Genomic DNA, 27,901 nt, shown 5'->3' on the forward strand with positions numbered 1-27,901 from the left:
GAATGCAATGTCATCTACTAATTGTACAAATCAGTGGCTATGAAGCAAAGGCGACAGGGAGAGAGGGAGAGAGAGAGAGAGAGATTTTTTTTGTCCTTTCCTACCTATGTGTTGAATTAAAGGTTAATCTAGTTAAGTACTAAATAATGATTTAGGGTCTGTATTTTTCTCCTCTCAGAGCATGAGTACCTTTCCCATCCAGATGGATGTGTTTCCTGCCACCACTTCCTCTACCTCATTTCCTGTGCCCTTCGACCTGCCACCCAAACGCTACTCGAGTAAAGGTACTTATACTTCCTTGTTCCTCCACTACACACTGACGTGTGTGACTGTGTGTTAGGCTTGGCTGATCTACTATATACCAAGGTATTTTGAAATACCCACGGTATGATTTTCAATACCACAGCAAACCTCTTGAGATAGTTGTAAAACTTTATGAGATGGGGTGTCTGTCCTTGCAATTTGTTTATGTTCACTTGCTCTTGTTAGCATTTAGCTAACGACTGCTATAGGAATTCGCTAGTACTTTGTTAGCATTTGTTAGCATATTTTTATACTTTTTTAAAAATGGAAATAAATAGTGCCCCCTTGTGTGCACTGCCGGTGATACCGTATACCCCATTATGGTACAGAAACGGTATGACATTTACATTTTTTAGTCATTTATGACAATCTGGATACCGCTCAACCCTAGTGTGTGTGACTGCGTCAATATCTGTGTGTGGACCGATCGATCTCTTAATGCACTTTTCTCTACAATAATGTTTTATCAGTGAAAGTGGAGGTGTGTGAGTCCTCTACTCTGACTCATTTGATAATAATTGCCTGGGGTTAGAACAGATCTGCTGCCTCAAACTGTCCCTCGCCAAATGTTGATTGGCTAACATTTGCATTGGGAGCAGCGCATGAAATGCTAAGCACAGAGAGGCCTGTAGAAGGTAAGTGTTGAGACATCTCCCCATCCAGCCTGTAAATCACTGGAATAATGTGTTGAGAAATGGTCTATCTGTATTAAATCTGTCGGAAATCCAATGTGGTGTAGTTGGCAATGAAGGAGTACTGACAAGTGGGACTGATTATTTACTTGTTCAATAGCTAAAAATACTTGTCCGAAACTGAAAATTCTGTAGTAGTAAATTATGACATTTACATAAGTATTCAGACCCTTTACTCAGTACTTTGTTGAAGAACCTTTTGCAATGATTACAGCCTCGAGTCTTCTTGGGTATGACGCTACAAGCTTGGCACACCTGTATTTGGTGAGTTTCTCCCATTCTTCTCTGCAGATCCTCTCAAGCTCTGTCAGGTTGGATGGGGAGCGTCGCTGCACAGCTATTTCCAGGTCTCTCCAGATATGTTCGATATGGTTCAAGTCCGAACTCTTGCTGAGCCACTCAAGGACATTCAGAGACTTGTCCCGAAGCCACTCCTGCATTGTCTTGGCTGTGTGCTTAGGGTTGTTGTCCTGTTGGAAGTTGAACCTTCGCCCCAGTCTGAGGTCCTGAGCGCTCTGGAGCATGTTTTCATCAAGGATCTCTCTGTACTTTTCTCTGTTAATCTTTCCCTCGATCCTGACTAGTCTCCCAGTCCCTGCTGCTGAAAAACATCCCCACAGCATGATGCTGCCACCACCATGCTTCACTGTAGGGATGGTGCCAGGTTTCCTCCAGACGTGACGCTTGGCACTCAGGCCAAAGAGTTCAATCTTGGTTTTATCAGACCAGAGAATCTTGTTTCTCATGGTCTGAGAGTCCTTTAGGTGCCTTTGGAGAACTCCAAGTGGGCTGTAATGTGCCTTTTACTGAGGAGTGGCTTCCTTCTAGCCACTCTAGCATAAACACCTGATTGGTGGAGTGCTGCGGAGATGGTTGTCCTTCTGGAAGGTTCTCCCATCTCTACAGAGGACCTCTGGAGCTCTGTCAGAGTGACCATCGGGTTCTTGGTCACCTCCCTGACCAAGGCCCTTCTCCCACGATTGCTCAGTTTGGCCGGGCGGCCAGCTCTAGGTAGAGTCTTGGTGGTTCCAAACTTCTTCCATTTAAGAATGATGGAGGCCACTGTGTTCTTGGGGACCTTAAATGCTGCAGAAATGTTTTGGTACCCTTCCCCAGATCTTTGCCTCAACATAATCCTGTCTCGGAGCGCTGTAGACAATTCTTTCGACCTCATGGCTTGGTTTTTGCTGTGACATGAACTGTCAACTGTGGGACCTGTATATAGACAGGTGTGTGCCTTTCCAAATCATGTCCAATCAATTGAATTTACCACAGGTGGACTCCAATCAAGTTGTAGAAACAGCTCAAGGATGATTAATGGAAACAAGATGCACCAGAGCTCAATTTCGAGTCTCATAGCAAAGGGTTTGTATACTAATGTAAATAAGGTATTTCAGTTTTTTTATTTATTCTAAAAACCAGTTTTCGCATTGTCATAATGGGGTGTTGTGTGGAGATTCATGAGGAAAACATTTTATTTAATTCATTTTAGAATAAGGCTGTAACGTAACAAAATGTGGAAAAGGTCAAGGGGTCTGAATACTTTCCGAATGCGCTGTACTTCACAATAGCGACATACATAGATAAAGAAATGCATCTCTAAAACACAGAGATCAAAATGTCACAAAACACAATGACTCACACAATGAAGTCCATATGTTGGTGAATAACACACGCATACCCACCAATTACATTTTAAAAAAGATACTTATGACCATATGTATGTACAGTACTTATAGGACTTACTAAGGAAGTCAGACATGGTGTATACCTACTTACTGCTTTAAATGAGGATGACTTTCCTGTGTATCATCCTAGAAGGCAGGCAGACATAGACAGAGATACATAGACACATGTGGGTGTATGTGATCAGTCCTCCTCCAGCTCATCTTCGCTCTCCTCCAACTCCTGCAACTTGTCATCTCCCCTCTGCCGCTGTTGTCTGGGCAACTAGGGGTTGAACCCTGGTCTATGTTTTCTCAGACTTGAAGACCACCATCTTTGGCAGCTGCGGCAGCATCAATGTCTTCCAAGGGAGGACACTCCACCGGCAGGAATATGAGCCTCTGCAGTTGTGAGGTAGACAAACTCGACCTCCAGTCTGTTTTGATCGTTTTCATTCTTGAGAAACCACGTTCACACACTTTGCCACGGAGCGGACGTACACATGCTCATTTTCGAGCGTTGCTGTGTCTGTTGCCCCATTAACTATTATTCCGAAATATCTAGCTTGAGTAAGCTTTTCCATGAGCTTCTCCTGCTCTGTATCGTAGATTACCACAATAAAGCTGATGGGGGGGAAAGAGAACAGTAAACAAAATTAGTTATTTGTGGTGTTGTTTTGGAAGTCAGGTGTTGGATAGAAACAACAACAACAACAAAAAACACTAAACCAATGCCTTTGCTTGCTCTTGATTATGGCTGTTGATAAAGGAATGTTTTGTAAAATCATACTGTGCACAAGCCTCATCAGAGTTGTAGCATTCAGGCAGCTTCCCTCCAGTCCTGTGGATGAGGCCATGAAGACTTGTGAACTGGGAGAACGGGTGCTCCTCTTTGGCCATGTAGTAGGCTGTGTGCATGATGTTGGTCATATTGGCCAACATTTTCTCCTCCATCGGCTGGACCCCTCGGATGACAGGTGGTAGTGGAGTATCCCTCCATCTCGCCAACGCTGCTGCCTCTGTTGATTGGTGGCGCTTGCTGTTGGCGTGAGATGATATGTCATACCTAAAAGCACTTGTTCCTTTGTACAAGGAGGAGGACCTGAAATGGAAATAAGATGGAATGCATTAGTATAACCCAAGAGTCCCCAAACGTTTTCTGCAACACCCCAAATTTACAATAGAAAATGCAGGAGACCCCACTTGGAAAAATTATTATTCCCTTAACGCTGGCTGTGTGTTGTTCATATTCTATTCTATGTCCTGCAGGCTGTCTCAACACAAAATAATAAAAAGAAAGCAAATTCTGTGTAAAAGTTCCTTCATTGACACTAAAAGGTTGTATTCTATAACCACTTAATTTGTTTGATACAATTAGTTTATCTCAGGGGAACCCATTTAAATTTCAGGCCCAAGTTTTGCCAGTAGCTGCTAAAAAATATGTAGGCCTAGCACTATTTGTCACATTTGGTTATTCTAGTCTAGAGACGTAGTTTCGCAAGCCAAAGCTAACTAGCACAATAACGCTAGTTAACAATTGCGCTAACACTAGTTATCAACTACCTTCAAGCTGCATGCAGACATAAAAATGTTATCCACGAGTTCATCTCACTGGGGAAGAAGATAAAGGGCTTAATTGCCAAAATCCCAAACTCCCCTGCATAGCTAGCATTAGCTGATCAATGTAACCTGTTGGTGGCTAATTGACTGGCAAGTAACGTTAGCCTGCCTTCTATGCTAACATTAGCTAGCTAGATAATGTATAGCTATCCAACCTGAACCTGTCAGTCGGTAACGGGTTGCTAAAATCAACATTCGCTAGAACAGTTAAAACCGTTTTGATTAAGTTACATGTCTGCAATACTGGGGAAATCCTGACAGGTCGAGCAGTACATGACATCTCCCTCCGTGTCATGTCAAACCCATGGAAACTTCTCTTTCCAGGTTGGAATTAATTTTCTTATCCTTTTCTCCTCGTATGCTGCCTTTTTAGCAGCTGGTTCAAGGTTTGGTAGTTGTGGTGGACGGATGGGGTGCTTTCCTGGTGCCTTGCCAGCTTTCGGTGCTTGTAGAAACATTTTATTAGACTGCTATCTCCCGCTCTCCATCTCCCAGAGATAACACTGACAAGAGAGTAGGCTACACACATTTGACAGCTGAGGTAAAAACGCAGCGGGCCACGGGACGAAAGAGTCTTCAGACGAGCCACTCCAACTCGCAGCTCAATTCATTTCACCCAAACTCTGTACGCTACTTGCAGCCTACGCACTGATAGACAAGTGTCTCTGTGCAGAGATTGGGAGTTGACAGTGCACAACACTTCGCATCCTTAGGACAGTGATCCAATTGATTGTTAGAAATCTAAATATTTTTGTGTGTTTTTTTTTTTTTTTTTTTTACTTGTCCATTCAGGCAAGCTCAGTCTATTATCCTTGTCCGACAATTTTTTTCCCTTGTCCCGGGCAAGCGGACAAACGTTAATGTCGAGCCCTGTTTATGAATACGCACCCTGAAGAGATTGAGGTATAGAGGAGTCAGTCACTATTAGGGAACTTGGAAAGGTATCCCTGACTAGCTGTCACACTGTATCATCTGTGCTACTAAGGAAAGGGTTTTTCCGAATAGCCCTAATTTCCAACTCAAATGTACACGCACACAAATAAGAAACCCTCTGTCACAGTGACTCACATTTTCCCACCCCTTCCCCATCTCTGAAAGCTCTGTGTCTTCTGCAGAAACAACACACACGCTAGAAATCTTTCTATTCATCAGTAACTTTTTGTATTCAGAAGTAACTTTCTATTCCCTTTCTAACTTGGGGTCTGATGAGTTTCTGTTAGGCTAGAGCCTTTAATGCCAGTGGAACTGAAAACCTTAAACTGCTAGACAGTGAACAGCAGTAGCAGATGAAGCATCCCATTATTGTTCTGAGTGGTTGGGTGAGGGAGGCATGGTATTTAACTGTGACAGGGTGACTTGGCCCTAGCTAGTGTAAATTACAGCTTACAGTACAGCAGCTATGGAGATGATGACTTAACAATAGCACGCTGTCACCTCTGCCATGACGACTCATGGTTAAGTTGTTATGAATTATTCAATCAACCAAACTCTTTATTTTATATAGCCCTTTTAGAAAGTGCTTTATAGTCATTCCCTCGAGCAAGTTTTGGCACAGTGGCAAGGAAAAGCTCCCTAGAAGGAAGAAACCTTGAGAGGAACAAGTAGACTCAGAAGGGTGGAGACAAATGTTCAGGCTGGGGAAGATAAGAAAGAAAGTAGAGGGTCAGTGAGTGTCATTACACGATCAGACACTGATTGGATATATGAACTCCCTCTTGTGTTTGTCTGTGTGTGCGTGCTTGCCCGTGTACCTTTTGCGTGCTAGCGTGTCACACTGTGATTGCATCTGTCTAATTGCTGGGTGAGAAGGAGAGCATTGCCTGATGGGTAATCATGACACGGCTGCATCACTTTGCCAATCACCACCACTCTGACATTTAATCACTACTCATCACCACCATCACTGTCGGCAACGGTTACCATGCAGCAATAGTTACCTAGGGTGTCATCAACTTCTGAAATGGAGCAGAAACCATGCCACTCTCCCTGGAAATTAGTTGATGTGATGCTAATGGTATGGTAGTGAAAATGCAGGTCTCATATACAAACGTAATATGTTATAATTTTGACATTAAGCCATTTTAAGTCTAAGGTTGGAATTTAAATTCAACCTGCACTGACGTAAGTAATTTGAGAGGCAATTACATGACAATCTTCTTGATGCGCACACACACACTCTCCTGTTGCTCAGACATTGCAAATCAAAGCCTCGAGCAGTAGTTTGAGGAGAGGAGAGGACCGAAGATGAGAGGCGGAGAGGGGAGCTGGAACAGAGAAAAGAGGAGAGGGAAGTAGAGGAGCGGTAGAAAAAAATGGAGTGGAGAGGAGAGAGCAGAAAAGGGAAGGAGTCGCGCAGGTCTCTGACACACAGAGCTCCTTTTAAAAGCACCTGTGGCAAAGACAGAAAGCACTTTACAATATAGAGTACCTGCAGAAAGTATTCACACCCCTTGACTGACAACATACTTTTGGTCATGTAGTGTAGTTGCATTAAGTGACCCTTCTGTTCTGAGTTAACTTCTGTAAATACAGTGCCCTCCGTAATTATTGGGACAGTGACATTTTACTTATTCTGTTAGCTCTGTACTTCAAAACTTTGGATTTTATATCAAACAATGACTATGAGGTTACAGTGCAGACTGTCAGCTTTCATTTCAGTGTATTTTAAACCATAGAAATTACATAGCTTTTTGTACATAATCCCCCACTTTTAGGGGAGCAAAAGTATTTGGACAAATTCAGTTATGTGTATTAAAGTAGTACAAATATTATTTTGTGCCCAATAGAAATGAATGGTAAATAATGTATTGTGTCATTTTGGAGTCACTTTTATTGTAAATAAGAATATAATATGTTTCTAAACACTTCTACATTAATGTGGATGCTACCATGATTACGGCTAATCCTGAATGAATTGTGAATAATGAGTGAGAAAGTTAGACGCACAAACATCATACCCCCAAGACATGCTAACCGCTCACCATTACAATAACAGGGGAGGTTATCATTTTCTGGGAGGTATGGTATTTGTGCGTCTATTACTTCCTCACTCATCATTATTCACGATCCGTAGAAGTGTTTAGAAACATTATATTCTCATTTACAATAAAAGTGACTCCAAAATGACACAATACATTATTTACCATTCAGTTCTATTGGGCACAAACTAGGCAGAAACAACTAAAACAAACAGCAAATGCATCCAACAAATGTGTAGAGTCACAAGCTTGATGTAGTCATTGCATGCTATGAATATGGGACCAAATACTTAACCTTTTACTACTTTAATAATAAGTGAATTTGTCCCAATACTTGGCTTCCCTAAAATGGGGGGACTAAATACAAAAAGTGCTGTAATTTTGAAACGATTCACCCAATATGGATGAAAATACCATCAAATTAAAGCTTATAGTTTGCACTTGAACTTCATAGTAATTGTTTGATATAAAATCGGAACTTTTGGAGTATAGCGCCAAAAGAAGAAAATGCACGGTATGTACTTGTGTAAGATGGGGTGGTGGGGGGGTGAGGGATGAAAGGACAGAGGTGGGGAGAGACTGATGAGAGGAGAGCGGGGGAAAAGACCCAATTATGAGAGGGAGAAAAGAGAGTGTGTGAGGAGAGAGACGGGTGAGAAGAGCAGAGGGGTGAGAAAAGAGGTGGAGAAGATAATTAGAGAGACTGAGGTAGAGAGAAGCTCATGTGAGGACAGAGATGAGAGTGCATAGAGATAGGGGGAGTGAAGAGGATGATGAGGACGGGTGAAAAGAGGTGGAGAGGAGAGAGTATGAAGAGACTAGGATGAGAGGAGAGAGACTGAGTGAGAAGAGGAGAGAAAGAGAGAAGCGAAGATGAGAGAGCGGACTGGGATTAAAGGAGAGCAATAAAGGGAGAGGAGAGGGAGACTAGAAGATGATGAGAGAGACCGAAGGAGAGGAGAGAGATATTGTGTGAGCGCTGGGGTGAGAGGAGAGAGAAGGAGGGAGTGAGAGAGAGTAGTGCTGATATAGTGTGAGGCTGACGTTGGAGACTGTGTTTTGGAGTGTCTGCTGCGTCTGTCAAGAGCCGGCTTGCACACAGCGACGAGTTGTGTGTGGTGTGTTTGTCTTTGTGTGTGTATGAGCAATTGGCTGTGAAATTGTACTGTCCTTGAGCTGTGCTAGTTCATTCATGTACATAATGTAAGCATGGTTCACCAGGCTTCTACACACACTCTTCTCTGAAGTGGTCTTGTGGCAGGCACACACACAGCTGTTCAAAGAGACTAAAATAACGTTGATCACACACACGTACACACACTCAGATTGAATCTTATGTAAACCATATACAGTGGGGAGAACAAGTATTTGATACACTGCCGATTTTGCAGGTTTTCCTACTTACAAAGCATGTAGAGGTCTGTAATTTGTATCATAGGGACACTTCAACTGTGAGAGACGGAATCTAAAATCCAGAAAATCACATTGTATGATTTTTAAGCATCCTGACTGGTTGCATCACCGCCTGGTATGGCAACTGCTTGGCCTCTGACCGCAAGGCACTACAGAGGGTAGTGCGTACGGCCCAGTACATCACTGGGGCAAAGCTCCCTGCCATCCAGGACCTCTATACCAGGCGGTGTCAGAGGAAGGCCCTCAAAATTGTCAAAGACTCCAGCCACCCTAGTCATAGACTGTTCTCTCTGCTACCGCACGGCAAGCGGTACCGGAGTGCCAAGTCTAGGTCCAAAAGACTTCTCAACAGCTTCTACCCCCAAGCCATAAGACTCCTGAACAGCTAATCATGGCTACCCGGACTATTTGCACTGCCCCCCCACCCCATCCTTTTTACGCTGCTGCTACTCTGTTAAGTATTTATGCATAGTCACTTTAACTCTACCCACATGTACATATTACCTCAACTACCTCAACTAGCCGGTGCCCCCGCACATTGACTCTGCAACGGTACCCCCCTGTATATATAGCCTCCCTACTGTCACTTTATTTTACTGTATATATAGCCTCCCTACTGTCACTTTATTTTACTTCTGCTCTTTTTTTCTCAACACTTTTTTTGTTGTTGTTTTATTCTTACTTTTTTTTGTTTAAAATAAATGCACTGTTGGTTAAGGGCTGTAAGTAAGCATTTCACTGTAATGTCTGCACCTGTTGTATTCGGCGCATGTGACCAATAAAATTTGATTTGATTTGATTTGAAGTAATTAATTTGCATTTTATTGCATGACATAAGTATTTGATACATCAGAAAAGCAGAACTTAATGTTTGGTACAAAAACCTTTGTTTGCAATTACAGAGATCATACGTTTCCTGTAGGTCTTGACCAGGTTTGCACACACTGCAGCAGGGATTTTGGCCCACTCCTCCATACAGACCTCCTCCAGATCCTTCAGGTTTCGGGGCTGTCGCTGGGCAATACGTACTTTCAGCTCCCTCCAAATATTTTCTATTGGGGTCAGGTCTGGAGACTGGCTAGGCCACTCCAGGACCTTGAGATGCTTCTTACGGAGACGCTCCTTAGTTTCCCTGGCTGTGTGTTTCGGGTCGTTGTCATGCTGGAAGACCCATCCATGACCCATCTTCAATGCTCTTACTGAGGGAAGGAGGTTGTTGGCCAAGATCTCGCGGTACATGACCCCATCCATCCTCCCCTCAATACGGTGCAGTCGTCCTGTCCCCTTTGCAGAAAAGCATCCCCAAAGAATGATGTTTCCACCTCCATGCTTCACGGTTGGGATGGTGTTATTAGGGTTGTACTCATCCTTCTTCTTCCTCCAAACACAGCGAGTGGAGTTTAGACCAAAAAGCTATATTTTTGTCTCATCAGACCACATGACCTTCTCCCATTCCTCCTCTGGATCATCCAGATGGTCATTGGCAAACTTCAGACGGGCCTGGACATGCGCTGGCTTGAGCAGGGGGACCTTGTGTGCGCTGCAGGATTTTTATCCATGACGGCGTAGTGTGTTACTAATGGTTTTCTTTGAGACTGTGGTCCCAGCTCTCTTCAGGTCATTGACCAGGTCCTGCCGTGTAGTTCTGGGCTGATCCCTCACCTTCCTCATGATCATTGATGCCCCACGAGGTGAGATCTTGCATGGAGCCCCAGACCGAGGGTGATTGACCATCATCTTGAACTTCTTCCATTTTCTAATAATTGCGCCAACAGTTGTTGCCTTCTCACCAAGCTGCTTGCCTATTGTCCTGTAGCCCATCCTAGCCTTGTGCAGGTCTACAATGTTATCCCTGATGTCCTTACACAGCTCTCTGGTCTTGGTCATTGTGGAGAGGTTGGAGTCTGTTTGATTGAGTGTGTGGACAGGTGTCTTTTATACAGGTAACGAGTTCAAACAGGTGCAGTTAATACAGGTAATGAGTGGAGAACAGGAGGGCTTCTTAAAGAAAAACTAACAGGTCTGTGAGAGCCGGAATTCTTACTGGTTGGTAGGTGATCAAATACTTATGTCATGCAATAAAATGCAAACTAATTACTTAAAAATCATACAATGTGAGTTTCTGGATTTTAGATTCCGTCTCTCACAGTTGAAGTGTACCTATGATAAAAATTACAGACCTCTACATGCTTTGTAAGTAGGAAAACCTGCAAAATCGGCAGTGTATCAAATACTTGTTCTCCCCACTGTAGTACACACTTCACAAGATACTTCTTTTATTTAAACATGGCAACATCCTGAGGGCCTTTGAGTGTGTAGAACCTTACTCAATATCATCCATTTACATGTCACTATTGAAACAACCTATTGTTCTCTGGAATAAAGGAAGGCTCATTATATGTACAGTGCACACAGAATGGCTGCTGCGTTTGGGAGAGAAAGCACTGCTGGGACTGTTCGGGGAACTGAACTGTCATTCACTTTGCTGGTAACCATGGTCACCACTGTTGTAATGCTGGTCCATATTGACTTGGCCAGGACTGGTGATACCGTATTGAAAAGTGAATGGGAGACATAGAGAGAGCTGTGTGAGAGGTGATCAATTTGATTTTCTAGGAGTTCTAGGAAAACTGTTTTGGTAAACTGTTTTTACATGAGCCTGGTCGTCAGTCTGTGGCTGCGTCCCAAATCTCACCTCATTCCCTATAGTCACTTTACCCCTACCTACATGTCCAAATTACCTTGGCTAACCTCTACACCCGCACATTGACTCGGTACCAGTACCCCCTGTATATAGCCTGGTTATTGTTATGTAATTTTTTTGTTACTTTTTATTTTATTTTTTACTTTAGTTTATTTAGTCAATATTTTCTTAACTCTATTTCTTGAACTGCATTGTTGGTTAAGGGCTTGTAAGTAAGCATTTCACGGAAAGGTCTACACCTTTTGTATTCGGCGCATGTGACAAATAACATTTTATTTGATATAATGCACTACTTTTGACTACGGGGCGATTCTGGTATCTCAGATTGTTCTATAAAAATAAAGTCACACACTTTAATTTTGCTCCCAAACATTACAGCAAAATTAGTGTGTGACTTTCTTTCTTTTTTATAGTTTACTCTCTGTTAGTCAGCACCTATACAAAAAATATTTGGGTGTGCGTCAGCTTATGCCTTTTACTATTTCAGATTGTTCCGGCAATTCTCACAGAAAAACTTCATTGGGAGGAAGGATGTTGAACATGCTTTTAACATTTGTATCACAAACAATTGTTTTGAAAGTCATGATGAAAGTGGCCATTGTTATTACATCTCAAAAGTACCCTTTTTGATTTTGTTCATTTTTAGACATATTGTTTGGAACACATCACATTTCCAGAGTAGGCTCTCTGCTACCTTTTGAATAAGTTATCCATGTTATACATAGAAACTGACATTATAGGTCATGTGGCATCGAAATATTAATAGGATCATTTTGTTCATAAAGTCAATCTCGTCCAAAACGAGATTTGGAAGTGAGTGCATCATTTTTTACTTTTTTTAATTTAACTAGGCAAGTCAGTTAAGAACATTCTTATTTACAATGACCCCGGCCAAACCCAGACGACGCTGGGCCAATTGTGCGCCGCCCTATGGGACTCCCAATCACGGCCGGATTGTGATACAGCCTGGAATCAAACCAGGGTCTGTAGTGACGCGTCTAGCACTGAGATGCAGTGCCTTAGACCGCTGTGCCACTCAACAATATTGTGCAAGATGGTAAGGAATGGGTTGAATACAACAACGAACGTACAACATGATGGCTGTGACTAGTGTGTGGTAAGTAGCTCGATAGCTAGCTAGCTATGATACTGTGATGGAACTATCTAAATACATAGCCTCTCCCTAATGTGTAATGCCATGTAATGTCATAGAGAGGAAGATTTGTATAGCTAACGTTGCACCTGACGATAGGATGTATGGTTTGATAGGATGTAACATTATTAAAGGGTCGTTGTCCTGTTGGAAGGTGAACCTTCACCCCAGTCTGAGGTCCTGAGCGCTCTGGAGCAGGTTTTCATCAAGGATCTCTCTGTACTTTGCTCCGTTCAGCTTTCCCTCGATCCTGACTATCTCCCAGTGCCTGCCGCTGAAAAACATCCCCACAGCGTGATGTTGCCACCACCATGCTTCACCGTAGGGATGGTGCCAGGTTTAATCCAGACGTGACGCTTGGCATTCAGGCCAAATAGTTCAATCTTGGTTTCATCAAACCAGATAATATTTTTCTCATGGTCTGAGAGTCCTTTAGGTGCCTTTTGGCAAACTCCAAGCGGGCTGTCATGTGCCTTTTACTGAGGAGTGGCTTCCGTCTGGCAACTCTACCATAAAGGCCTGATTGGTGAAGTGCTGCAGAGATGGTTGTCCTTCTGGAAGGTTCTCCCATCTCCACAGAGGAACTCTGGACCTCTGTCAGAGTGACCATTGGGTTCTTGGTCACCTCCCTGACCAAGGCCCTTCTCCCCCAATTGCTCAGTTTGGCCAGGTCGCAGTTGTAAATGAGAACTTGTTCTCAACTGGCTTACCTGGATAAATAAAGGTGAAATGAAATGAAAATTGGCCGGGCGGCCAGCTCTAGGAAGAGTCTTGGTGGTTCCAAACTTCTTCCATTTAAGAATGATGGAGGCTACTGTGTTCTTGGGGACCTTCAATGCTGCAGAAATGTTTTGGTACCCTTCCCCAGATCTGTGCTTCAACACAATCCTGTCACGGAGCTCTACGGACAATTCCTTTGACCTTGGATTTTGCTCTGACATGCACTGTCAACTGTGGGACCTTATATAGACAGGTGTGTGCCTTCCCAATTAATGTCCAATAAATTGAATTTACCACAGATGGACTCCAATCAAGTTGTAGAAACATCTCAAGGATGATCAATGGAAACAGGATGCACCTGAGCTCAATTTCAAGTCTCAAAGCAAAGGATCTGAATACTTATGTAAATAAGGTATTTCTGTTTATTTTTTATACATTTGCAAAAGTTTCTAAAAACCTGTTTTCACTTTGTCATTATGGGGTATTGTGTGCAGATTGATGAGGAAAAAATGTAATTTAATCAATTTTAGAATAAGACTGTAATGTAACAATGTGTAAAAAGTAGGGCTGTCAAATGATTAAAATTTTTAATCAAATTAATCAGAATTTTCAGTGGATTAATCATGATTAATCACTATTTGCAATTACACCTGAATCCTAACCATTTTTTTTCCTGAAATGCATACCAAAAGATAAATAACAGGACACAGATACATAATTTTCATATTATGTCTGTTTATTAACACAGCCAAATAATGGTGTTTTAAATCAAGCTGAAACATACTACACACCATAATATTTGTCTTTGGCTGTGGCTCTTGACGGTGGCTTATAGAATGAGTCTTGAGACGCCACTTGCAAAACATCAAGGAAACCTGAGTCTTCTACAATGCTAATGGGTCTACAATCCTTTGCAATCCATTTTGCTATTGTGTTGGTCAAATTATCTGAGGTTGATTTTGTTAATTGCCTGCAAACATTCAGCGTGGTCTGGCGCAAACCACTTGCTGAATCTGACGGCCCAGCAAACGCATGTTTGGCGTTGACATGGTACTTCAAGCTTGAACAGCTCCGGTGAAATTGAAACTCCTTCTTACAAATCTTGCAAATAACCTTGTACTTGTTAACTGTACCATCATCATTCTTTTTATATTTGAATCCGTCAATAGGCCCACTTTGCTCACCTTGCTCCATCTCGCCTCTAGCTCCCAACCACTTTCCTGACCTGAATAATTTGTCACACTGCGCATGCGTGAAATGCGTTAAAAAAATTGACGTAATTAACAGCAAACAACTAATTAACGTTGTTAACGCGCTATTTTTGACAGCCCTAGTAAAAAGTCAAGGGGTCTGAATACTTTCCGAATGCACTGAACAAAAATATAAACGCAACATTCAACAATTTTACAGAGTTACAGTTCATATAAGGAAATCAGTCAATTGAAATAAATAAATTAGGCCCTAATCTATGGATTTTACATGACTGGGAATGCATCTGTTGGTCACAGGTACCTTTAAAAAAGGTAAGGGCGTGGATCAGAAAACCAGTCAGTATCTGGTGACCACCATCAGCCTCATGCAGCGCAACACATCTCCTTCACATAGAGTTGATCAGGCTGTTGATTGTGGCTTGTGGAATGTTGTCTCACTCCTCTTCAATGGTTGTGCAAAGTTGCTGGGTATTGGTGGGAACTGGAACACGCTGTCGTACGCGTTGATCCAGAGCATCCCAAACATGCTCAATGGGTGACCTGTCAGGCCATGGAAGAACTGGGACGTTTTCAGCTTCCAGGAATTGTGTACAGATCCTTGCGACATGGGGCCGTGCATTATCATGCTGAAACATGAGGTGATGGCAGCGGATGGATGGCACGACATTGGGCCTCAGGATCTCGTCACGGTATCACTGTGCTTTAAAATTGTAATCGATAAAATGCAATTGTGTTCGTTAACCGTAGCTTATGCCTGCCCATACCATAACCCCACAGCCACCATGGGGCACTCTGTTCACAACGTTGACATCAGCAAACCGCACGCCCACATGACATACACGCTGTCTGCCATCTGCCCGGTACAGTTGAAACCGGGATTAATCCGTGAAGAGCACACTTCTCCAGCGTGCCAGTGGCCATTGAAGGTGAGCATTTGCCCACTGAAGTCGGTTACGACGCCAAACTATAGTCTGGTCAAGACCCTTGTTAGGACGACAAGCACGCAGATGAGCTTCCCTGAGATGGTTTCTGACAGTTTGTTGAGAAATTTGTAGGTCATGCAAACCCAGTTTCATCAGCTCTCCGGGTGGCTGGTCTCAGACCATCCCGCAGGTTTAGAAGCTGGGTGTGGAGGTCCTGGGCTGGCGTGGTTACACGTGGTCTGCGGTTGTGAGGCCGGTTGGACGTACTGCCAAATTCTCTAAAACGACATTGGAGGTGGCTTATGGTAGAGAAATGAACATTACATTCTCTGGCAACAGCTCTGGGGGACATTCCTGCAGTCAGCATGCCAATTGTACGCTCCCTCAAAACGTGAGACATCTGTGGCATTGTGTTGTGTGACAAAACTGCACATTTTAGAGTGGCCTTTTATTGTCCCCAGCACAAGGTGCACCTGTGTAATGATCATGCTGTTTAATCAGCTTCTTGATATGCCACACCTGTCAGGTGGATGGATTATCTTGGAAAAGGAGAAATGCTCACTAACAGGGATGTGAACTAATGTGTGCCCAAAAATTGAGAGAAATAAGCTTTTTGTGCGTATGGAAAATGTATAGGCTCTTATTTCAGTTCATGAAACATGAGACCAACACTTTACATGTTGCATTTTATATTTTTGTTCAGTGTAGAATTCCATTCTCATGACCATTCCTTGATCTTAGTCAACTAAACGTATAATACTTGATTGCACATGGTTTAACAGTAGTCTCTTACATATTGCTATTTATCTTATGGAGTCTGCTAATTCATTTAATGTGCTAATTGCTTAGTCTTATTACGAGTTGCATGTGAAGTATATATAATATATGCATATATGATCAATATTACCCCACTACAATATCCAGGATGCACTCCACCATTCCTGCCACCTGACTGCACATGTCCATAACATGTAAGACATTACATAGATGGAAGGGACTTACTTCATCACCCACTGGAGACTTGAAGGAAGACCGAACCTCACCCAGAGAGCTGTGCATGTCCGTGTGTGGTTAGACAGCCAAATCCTTAGAATAGACCATAGAAATAGAATAGAATGCCGTGTTAGTTCTGGGACAGCTGATGTTGTACCAAAGATTTGTGTCTGTGGTTGTACTCTACACAGAACTTATTTTAATTTTCTAGGTAAAGTGAAGCAAATTAATATGAAGTAAATTAATATGATAGCCTATTTACAGCAGAAAATGTTTTGTCTTTGTAACACAAAAACACCCATCAAATGTGTTATTTATTTTTTTATAGATGTATCTACACTCAAGCTGGCCATGTTTATGCAATGTCCACATGTCCCTTACAAAAATGTACGAAGGTTCTACTATGGTAATTTATTTTATACCATGGTACTACTATGGTACTTTCACTTATACCATGGTATACAGTGGGGAAAAAAAGTATTTAGTCAGCCACCAATTGTGCAAGTTCTCCCACTTAAAAAGATGAGAGAGGCCTGTAATTTTCATCATAGGTACACGTCAACTATGACAGACAAATTGAGAAGAAAAAAATCCAGAAAATCACATTGTAGGATTTTTAATGAATTTATTTGCAAATTATGGTGGAAAATAAATATTTGGTCACCTACAAACAAGCAAGATTTCTGGCTCTCACAGACCTGTAACTTCTTCTTTAAGAGGCTCCTCTGTCCTCCTCTCGTTACCTGTATTAATGGCACCTGTTTGAACTTGTTATCAGTTTAAAAGACACCTTTCCACAACCTCAAACAGTCACACTCCAAACTCCACTATGGCCAAGACCAAAGAGCTGTCAAAGGACACCAGAAACAAAATTGTAGACCTGCAGCAGGCTGGGAAGACTGAATCTGCAATAGGTAAGCAGCTTGGTTTGAAGAAATCAACTGTGGGAGCAATTATTAGGAAATGGAAGACATACAAGACCACTGATAATCTCCCTCGATCTGGGGCTCCACGCAAGATCTCACCCCGTGGGGTGAAAATGATCACAAGAACGGTGAGCAAAAATCCCAGAACCACACGGGGGGACCTTGTGAATGACCTGCAGAGAGCTGGGACCAAAGTAACAAAGCCTACCATCAGTAACACACTACGCCGCCAGGGACTCAAATCCTGCAATGCCAGACGTGTCCCCCTGCTTAAGCCAGTACATGTCCAGGCCCGTCTGAAGTTTGCTAGAGTGCATTTGGATGATCCAGAAGAGGATTGGGAGAATGTCATATGGTCAGATGAAACCAAAATAGAACTTTTTTGGTAAAAATTCAACTCGTCGTGTTTGGAGGACAAAGAATGCTGAGTTGCATCCAAAGAACACCATACCTACTGTGAAGCATGGGGGTGGAAGCATCATGCTTTGGGGCTGTTTTTCTGCAAAGGGACCAGGACGACTGATCCGTGTAAAGGAAAGAATGAATGGGGCCATGTATCGTGAGATTTTGAGTGAAAACCTCCTTCCATCAGCAAGGGCATTGAAGATGAAACGTGGCTGGGTCTTTCAGCATGACAATGATCCCAAACACACCGCCCGGGCAACGAAGGAGTGGCTTCGTAAGAAGCATTTCAAGGTCCTGGAGTGGCCTAGCCAGTCTCCAGATCTCAACCCCATAGAAAATCTTTGGAGGGAGTTGAAAGTCTGTGTTGCCCACCGACAGCCCCAAAACATCACTGCTCTAGAGGAGATCTGCATGGAGGAATGGGCCAAAATACCAGCAACAGTGTGTGAAAACCTTGTGAAGACTTACAGAAAACGTTTGACCTGTGTCATTGCCAACAAAGGGTATATAACAAAGTATTGAGAAACTTTTGTCATTGACCAAATACTTATTTTCCACCATAATTTTAAAAATAAATTCATAAAAAATCATACAATGTGATTTTCTGGAGAAAAAAAATCTCAATTTGTCTGTCATAGTTGACGTGTACCTATGATGAAAATTACAGGCCTCTCTCATCTTTTTAAGTGGGAGAACTTGCACAATTGGTGGCTGACTAAATACTTTTTTCCCCCACTGTAGATCTGAATCATAGAAATGTACCATGGTTTTAGCCTTAAAGTATGATGGTACTGCCATGTACCTAAATATTACCATGGTATTGCATCATTTATACCATGTTATAGATCTGACTCATGGAAATACCCTGGTTTTAACTGCATTATAAATAGCTACATTGTACCATTGTAACACAATTATGATGCTACCAACAATTACCAAATACCATCTTATTAATTGCACGTTAATTTTAATGGCAGTATAATAAAACCGTGGTATTTCTATGATCGACATCTGCCTGGTCATTTACAGTGCCTTGCAAAACTATTCATCCCCCTTTGTGTTTTTCCTATTTTGTTGCATTACAACCTGTAATTTAAATAGATTTTTATTTGGATTTAATGTAATGGACATACACAAAATACACTGCTCAAAAAAATAAAGGGAACACTTAAACAACACATCCTAGATCTGAATGAATGAAATAATCTTATTAAATACTTTTTTCTTTACATAGTTGAATGTGCTGACAACAAAATCACACAAAAATTATCAATGGAAATCAAATGTATCAACCCATGGAGGTCTGGATTTGGAGTCACCCTCAAAATTAAAGTGGAAAACCACACTACAGGCTGATCCAACTTTGATGTAATGTCCTTAAAACAAGTCAAAATGAGGCTCAGTAGTGTGTGTGGCCTCCACGTGCCTGTATGACCTCCCTACAATGCCTGGGCATGCTCCTGATGAGGTGGCGGTCTCCTGAGGGATCTCCTCCCAGACCTGGACTAAAGCATCCGCCAACTCCTGGACAGTCTGTGGTGCAACGTGGCGTTGGTGGATGGAGCGAGACATGATGTCCCAGATGTGCTCAATTGGATTCAGGTCTGGGGAACGGGCGGGCCAGTCCATAGCATCAATGCCTTCCTCTTGCAGGAACTGCTGACACACTCCAGCCACATGAGGTCTAGCATTGTCTTGCATTAGGAGGAACCCAGGGCCAACCGCACCAGCATATGGTCTCACAAGGGGTCTGAGGATCTCATCTCGGTACCTAATGGCAGTCAGGCTACCTCTGGCGAGCACATGGAGGGCTGTGCAGCCCCCCAAAGAAATGCCACCCCACACCATGACTGACCCACCGCCAAACCGGTCATGCTGGAGGATGTTGCAGGCAGCAGAACGTTCTCCACGGCGTCTCCAGACTCTGTCACATCTGTCACATGTGCTCAGTGTGAACCTGCTTTCATCTGTGAAGAGCACAGGGCGCCAGTGGCAAATTTGCCAATCTTGGTGTTCTCTGGCAAATGCCAAACGTCCTGCACGGTGTTGGGCTGTAAGCAACACCTGTGGACGTCGGGCCCTCATACCACCCTCATGGAGTCTGTGTCTGACCGTTTGAGCAGACACATGCACATTTGTGGCCTGCTGGAGGACATTTTGCAGGGCTCTGGCAGTGCTCCTCCTGCTCCTCCTTGCACAAAGACGGAGGTAGCGGTCCTGCTGCTGGGTTGTTGCCCTCCTACGGCCTCCTCCACGTCTCCTGATGTACAGGCCTGTCTCCTGGTAGCGCCTCCATGCTCTGGACACTACGCTGACAGACACAGCAAACCTTCTTGCCACAGCTCGCATTGATGTGCCATCCTGGATGAGCTGCACTACCTGAGCCACTTGTGTGGGTTGTAGACACCGTCTCATGCTACCACTAGAGTGAAAGCACCGCCAGCATTCAAAAGTGACCAAAACATCAGCCAGGAAGCATAGGGACTGAGAAGTGGTCTGTGGTCACCACCTGCAGAACCACTTCTTTATTGGGGGTTTCTTGCTGATTGCCTATAATTTCCACCTGTTGTCTATTCCATTTGCACAACAGCATGTGAAATGTATTGTCAATCAGTGTTGCTTCCTAAGTGGAGAGTTTGATTTCACAGAAGTGTGATTGACTTGGAGTTACATTGTGTTGTTTAAGTGTTCCCTTTATTTTTTTGAGCAGTGTAGTCCAAATCGGTGAAGTGAAATGAAAAAAATTACTTGTTTCAGAAAATTCAAAAAAATAAATAACGGAGAAGTGGTGCGTGCATATGTATTCACCCCCTTTTCTTTGAAGCCCCTAAATAACATGCGGTACAACCATTTACCTTCAGAAGTCACATAATTTGTTAAATAAAGTCCACCTGTGTGCAATCTAAGTGTCACATGATCTGTCACATGATCTCAGTATATATACACCTGTTCTGAAAGGCCCCAGAGTCTGCAACACCGCTAAGCAAGGGGCACCACCAAGACCAAGGAGCTCTCCAAACAGTTCAGGGACAAAGTTGTGGAGAAGTACAGATCAGGGATGGGTTTTTAAAAAAATCAGAAACTTTGAACATCCCACGGAGTACCATTAAATCCATTATAAAACATTGGAAAGAATATGGCACCACAACAAACCTGCCAAGAGAGGGCCGCCCACCAAAACACACGGACCAGGCAAGGAGGGCATTAATCAGAGAGGCAACAAAGAGACCAAAGATAACCCTGAAGGAGCTGCAAAGCTCCACAGCGGAGATCGGAGTATCTGTCCATAGGACCAATTTAAGCCAAACACTCCACAGAGTGGGCTTTACGGAAGAGTGGCAAGAAAAAAGCCATTGCTTAAAGAAAAAAATAAGCAAACACGTTTGGTGTTCGCCAAAAGTCATGTGGGAGACTCCCCAAACATATGGAAGAAGGTACTCTGGTCAGATGAGACTAAAATTGAGCTTTTTGGCCATCAAGGAAAACGCTGTCTGGCGCAAACCCAACACCTCTCATCACCTCGAGAACACCATCCCCACAGTGAAGCATGGTGGTGGCAGCATCATGCTCTGGGGATGTTTTTCATCGGCAGGGACTGGGAAACTGGTCAGAATTGAAGGAATGATGGATGGAGCTAAATACAGGGACATTCTTGAGGGAAACCTGTTTCAGTCTTCCAGAGATTTGAGACTGGGACGGAGGTTCACCTTCCAGCAGGACAATGACCCTAAGCATACTGCTAAAGCAACACTCGAGTGGTTTAAGGGGAAACATTTAAATGTCTTGGAATGGCCTAGTCATAGCCCAGACCTCTCAATCTAATTGAGAATCTGTGGTATGACTTAAAGATTGCTGTACACCAGCGGAACCCATCCAACTTGAAGGAGCTGGAGCAGTTTTGCCTTGAAGAATGGGCAAAAATCCCAGTGGCTAGATGTGCCAAGCTTATAGAGACATACCCCAAAAGACTTGCAGCTGTAATTGCTGCAAAAGGTGTCTCTACAAAGTATTGACTTTGGGGGGGTGAATAGTTATGCACGCTCAAGTTTTCTGTTTTTTTGTCTTATTTCTTGTTTGTTTCACAATAAAATATATTTTGCATCTTCAAAGTGGTAGGCATGTTGTGTAAATGAAATGATACAAACCCCCCAAAAATCATTTTTAATTCCAGGTTGTAAGGCAACAAAATAGGAAAAATGCCAAGGGGGGTGAATACTTTCGCAAGCCACTGTAAATATGCGTCGTAAGGGACAAAATAACATATAACACAGAGTCCATACCACTAGCAGACGTTGGAGGCTACTCACATAACCGCGGTTCTGTGAACTAAGCGGCACATTGTTTGTTTCAAATGTATTTGGCATTGTGGTGATGTAAATGTTTCCTTGACAATGAACTTTAGCAACCTGTTGCGGTGTATCATCACTGAATACAACGTGTACTGTGTCCCTGCTCTTGAAATGTGCTTTGCATATCCAACTCTGCGTCAGAGATGGATAGCTTTGGGGGTTTAATGGGTTTTGTCAACACAATGCTTGTACCTTCACATAAGCAGTGATGGAGGTCTGGAGCACACTGACGTGCCAATTTGATTATCACCAGTTTTTGAATATCAACAAAACCTCCGTCCTTCATCAGTGCAGCACTGTTACTTCGTCTGTAACACCTGGGGCTCTATTTTCGGCTGGTGTTAAGGTCATGTAAAAACTGTCTCACTGGCATTTTCCAGCCCTAACGCCAGGTTCGGCAATTTACCGGTCTTATATCAGCTCGCTTGCACTCAGATGGACAGGGTAGAAATATTTGAGCTGTATTTATTAAAAACATGATCCAAAGTGCTAATTTCAGGCAGTGCTGATAGGGATATTTAAGACCACAGTAACTCAGTTGGTTATGGTATGAATTTTGACAGCGGAAATGCAACCTATCCAGCCGTGACGCACACTGCCCATATGCGCATGGAACAACAGTAGCCTAATGTGCTTTTGGTGCCTGTATACTTCGTATTTAGAAACATAAACAGTTTTTCCCCTCCTCTCAGTTAAGGCTTTTTTGTCTGCCCAATGCAGTCGCGAAGTAGTCAAGACTGTCGATAAAGGGTTTGGCTCCTGAGACCGCTTGGAAATAAATCTTAATCACCAAAGCTTTATTCAAATATCACGTTTGAGAGGAGTAAAACAGTGAGCTGACATTCCCCTTTTACCTATGCATTGAGGCAGAGGCGCAACTTTGGTTTTAGAAGTGGGGGGGACATAAATTATTTTATTTTTTATCCAGTCGGATAAACACTCCAAACAGCCTACCCAACCGCTCGGAGGCGTCTGCATGGTCCTAAAGCACACCGTTGCCTCGTTTTGTATCACATTCCAATGATAAAACGGGGGGGGCAAAAATGCCATTTCAGAATGTGGGGGACATGTGTGTGTGTCACCAGTGAAAATTGCGCCCCTGCATTGTAGGCAGGCCCACATTTTATCCGGGCAGGTCCCGTTTTGGACGTGCTTAAAACCCCCTCCATGATGTAGGCTACGTGTCCATGCCCATCAGGAAACGAGAGATGAGAACCTTGGGTGAATACCGGTGAACCTCGTATTTACAAGTTGTCTGTAACCTGTAGAAATGGCTTGGTTGCAATTTAATATGTTTAAAAACCCAAGCCCTGCCTTAGGCCTACTATAACGAAGGTTCAACAGCAATGTGTCTTTTTTTATCCTGGCGATTTTATGATATCATTACATTTATTTATTGTTGTAAAAAAAAAAACGGATTGCTAATATAACTTATTAGAATGATTCACCTTCCTGGTATTATGGTGACAACGTCCTTGGCACGCATGTAATGCAACTTCTGGAGATGTGTGAAATGTCTTTTAATATTTGATTAGAATTATTCGTTCTCTTTTTAGGCCTTATCAATAATTAATTTAAACTTGCTTATTGACAATGTTTAGCATGTCCATGCTCATCCATAATGCAATTTTCAGTAGGCCTAGCCCCTATATCAGTGTGAATGCTATTGAAGCCGTGCAATTACTTAGAACAATGTGGACTGCAAATGGGTTCAAGTTAATGCATTTAGCAAAGATAGGTCTACATTTTTTTTCGTTTCTGTAAGCCATTTAACAAACTATAACAGACTAACATTGGAATTGGAGTTGATTCCAAAGCAATACATAAAATACCATAAAAACACAACTTGAAGCAACCACATACAGTGCATTTTCCCTCATCAATCTACACACAATACCCCATAATGACATAGCAAAAACAGGTTTTTAGAAATGTGTGTACATTTATTAAAAATAAAAAACATATTTTAAGGCACATGCTCTGTCAACTGTGGGACCTTATCTATATAAGGTCCCACAATTGACAGAGCATGTGCCTTTCCAAATCATGTCCAATCAATTGAATTTACCACAGGTGGACTCCAATCGAGTTGTAGAAACATCTCAAGGATGATCAATGGAAACAGGATGCCCCTGAGCTCAATTTCGAGTCTCATAGCAAAGACAGGCATGTCAGAGCAAAAACCAAGCCATGAGGTCGAAGGAATTGTCCGTAGAGCTCCGAGACAGGATTGTGTCGAGGCACAGATCTGGGGAAGGGTACCAAAAAATGTCTGCAGCATTGAAGGTCCTCAAAAACACAGTGGCCTCAATCATTCTTAAATGGAAGATTTTTGAAACCACCAAGACTCTTCCTAGAGCTGGCCGCCCAGCCAAACTGAGCAATCGGGGGAGAAGGGCCTTGGTCAGGGAGGTGACCAAGAACCAGATGGTCACACTGACAGAGCTCCAGCGTTCCTCTGTGGAGATGGGATAACCTTCCAGAAGGACAACCATCTCTGCAGCACTCCACCAATCAGACCTTTATGGTAGAGTGACCAGACAGAAGCCACTCCTCAGTAAAAGGCACATGACAGCTCGCTTGGAGTTTGCCAAAAGGCACCTAAAGGATTCTCAGACTATGAGAAACAAGAATCTCTGTTCTGATGAAACCAAGATTGAACTCTTTGGCCTGAATGCCAAGCATCACGTCTGGAGGAAACCAGGCACCGCTCATCACCTGGCCAATACCATCCCTACGGTGAAGCATGGTGGTGGCAGCATCATGCTGTGGGGATGTTTTTCAGCAGCAGGGACTGGGAGACTAGTCAGGATCGAGGGAAAGGTGAATGGAGCAAAGTACAGAGAGATCCTTGATGAAAACCTGCTCCAGAGCGCTCTGGATCTCAGAATGGGATGAAGGTTCACATTCACATAGCCTCCTGAGTGGCGCAGTGGTCTAAGGCACTGCATCGCAGTGCTAACTGTGCCACTAGAGATCCTGGTTCGAATCCAGGCTCTGTCGCAGCCGGCCGCGACCGGGAGACTCATGGGTGGCGCACAATTGGCCCAGCGTCGTCCAGGGTAGGGGAGGGAATGGCCGGCAGGGATGTAGCTCAGTTGATAGAGCATGGCGTTTGCAACGCCAGGGTTGTGGGTTCGATTCCCAGGGGGGGCCAGTATAAAAAAATAAAAAAATAAAAAATTGTATTCACTAACTGTAAGTCGCTCTGGATAAGAGCGTCTGCTAAATGACTAAAATGTTTAAAAAAATGTAATTCCAACAGGACAACGACCCTAATCACACAGCCCAGCCAGAGTGCCCCAGCCAGAGCCCTGACTTGAACCCGATCTAACATCTCTGGAGAGACCTGAAAATAGAGACACTTCCCATCCAACCTGACCGAGCTTGAGAGGATCTGCAGAGAAGAATGGGAGAAACTCCGCAAATACAGGTGTATATAGCGTCATACCCAAGAAGACTCAAGGCTGTAATCGCTGCCAAAGGTGCTTCAACAAAGTACTGAGTAAAGGGTCTGAATACTTATGTAAATGTGATATTTCAGTCTTTTATTTGTAATAAATCTGCACAAATTTCTAAAAGCCTGTTTTTGCTTTGTCATTATGGGGCATTGTGTGTAGATTGATGATTTAAAAAAATTAAAAGGTCATCTATTTTAGAATAAGGCTGTAACGTAACAAAAGGTGAAGGTGTGTGAATACTGTCCGAAGGTACTGTATTTCGCCATTGAGCACGTTCTGTTTGGCCAGTGAGGGGCCGAGCCTAGACATAACCACAACTTGTTTATTCATCAAAACCCAGCCCTTTCGCGCCAACGCCAGCAAGTGTGCCGAGATTTGTGATGGTGAAAATAGCAAAAATATTTCTGACACTCCCCTGCTATATGGAATTGTTTTAAGGTCATACCCAGGATCATTTTGCTATTAGATTTTTTTTATTTGAATTTTAAGACCCCTTGAAGTATCAAAAAAAGGTACATAAAAACATTCGGACACTATAGGCGATTTTGTGAGAAGACCGATTTTCGGGATGTCTCATGGTCTGACAAACACCGCTCTGTCACTTTTCACCGCAGATGCAGAAGTGCGACATATGCGGATGTGGTGGATTGAGACACATCCAATGCAAAAAAACATATCTCTAGCTTAAACTGACATCTTTGTATGGGTATTTCTTATTATGCTAATTCGATTTCTGTGTTTTTGTGTGTTTCCTCAGATCAGCCATGGATGTGGAATATTCCCTACACCCAGGCTCCAGACACACACGGTAACATCTGGGTCCCCTCCTGAACCACCACGCCAGACAACACACACACACTCCCTTAAACATCCAGTCACCCGGACCCCTTGCCAGACCCTCCACCATCTGCTCATATGGTGCACAGACAGGCTAAATCCGATGGAATCGAGGGCGAGACACTGTTACACACACACACTCTTTCTCTCTCTCTCTCTCTCCTTCTCAGTACCTGTCCAGTCCAACTCTGTCTCCTTTGTACAATTTTAACCGTCTCATCTCTCATACGTGTCAACCTTCTCCCTACCCTTCCCCCTCACTTTTTCAAACCTTTCTGTCTCTCACTTGTCTTCAATAACTCTAACTCTGACCTGAAGGCACCTCTTACCTACCTGCCTTTGTGCAGCGCTGGCCAACCCTTCTCCTGGAGAACTACTTTGTTTGCAGGCTTTTGTTCCAGCCCTACTCAAACACACCTGATCCTACTTATCAGCTGCTCAGTGGGTCCTTGATTAGCTGAATCAGACGTGTTACAGTAGGGCTGGAAAAAAAGCCTGCATTCCCAGTAGCTCTCCGGAAGGAGGGTTGGTCACTCCACCTCCTAGATGTCTTAATTTGTATGTATATGTTTTTGTTGTGATAGTCATTACGTTGGTATTACATTAGTCTTGTTATTGTAGCTATTCATTGAATCATGTACTGTAAGTTTCCTTTTTTATATGTGCGCAAAAATCACTCGCCATGTTTGTTATTAAAAATAATTAAAAATCCCCAGGATGATGACTCTCAATTATGTGCATAATATAGAAAATGAATGACATTTTATTCTGGGGGATACATTCTATACATCTCTTCCAGACCATCACAACAATGCAGCTGTATCAGTCAGTCAGCCGTGCTTGGCAGAGCCTTGGAGTAGAAGCAGAAAACAGCAGAGAAATCTGTTTGAGTGAAGTCTGTTAGAGCCACAGACTCCCATCTCCGATAAAGCTCTTCAAGGCTACTGAATCCAGACACGTCGTACTTTCATACCCTTTCAACCAAATGAGAGCAACGGTGCAATTGGTCAGAAACCTTTACCTCAAATGGAGAATTGGTGATGATGATTGCTGCAGATTTTCTGTGGTATTTGTAGTCTAGGCTTACTCATCTAGCCTGGGATTTTTGGGGGATGTTCAAATTTTAATCAACTGCTGCTTAGCAACTGTGATAGCAGCTACCTTCTATTGCCATGACCATGGGTTCCCCATTGCTCCAACAATGTTTTGTGTTTTCATTATTTATGGCTTAAGCAAAAACGGAACAACAATACTCAGCTGACAATACTCAACATTGAAGCTTACTACTTTCATCCTCTCCGTCGCTGAACGCAGCAACTGTGCACCTTTCAATTTCTCAGTTGTCTCCTGCACTGCTCCGAATTGCTCTTCTCTCAGTCCCCTGCTAAAGTGTCCCTTTGTAGCCATGTATACCGCTCACAGGAGACTCGTTCAGTCCTCAGTGTATGGCGAGAGATATCAGAGACCCGGAAGTAGCCTACGCAGGACATGTCAGTCAGCATTACAGGAGGGGCTGGAGAGCGGGATGGGGATTGAGACACCAAGGTGG

At 43.2% G+C, this 27,901-nt stretch overlaps 1 protein-coding gene across 2 annotated transcripts in view; it reads left to right on the forward strand.

Moving 5' to 3' along the window:
* Positions 1-27,063, forward strand: part of tdp1 (tyrosyl-DNA phosphodiesterase 1) — an 85,044-nt gene extending 57,981 nt beyond the window's left edge. The window contains exons 15-17 of one of the 2 annotated variants that reach the window (XM_041848275.2): positions 179-284; positions 2,979-3,074; positions 26,273-26,354. In XM_041848275.2, coding sequence (XP_041704209.2) covers positions 179-284; positions 2,979-3,073 — 201 coding nt within the window. In that variant the 3' untranslated portion in view covers position 3,074; positions 26,273-26,354. Of the gene's footprint in view, positions 1-178; positions 285-2,978; positions 3,075-26,272 lie in introns of both variants that reach the window. The other variant, XM_041848276.2, reaches the window with a different exon arrangement.
* The last annotated feature ends 838 nt before the right edge of the window (positions 27,064-27,901 follow it).

This window comes from Coregonus clupeaformis, chromosome 25 (assembly GCF_020615455.1).
Source record: "Coregonus clupeaformis isolate EN_2021a chromosome 25, ASM2061545v1, whole genome shotgun sequence".
Taxonomy (NCBI): domain Eukaryota; kingdom Metazoa; phylum Chordata; class Actinopteri; order Salmoniformes; family Salmonidae; genus Coregonus; species Coregonus clupeaformis.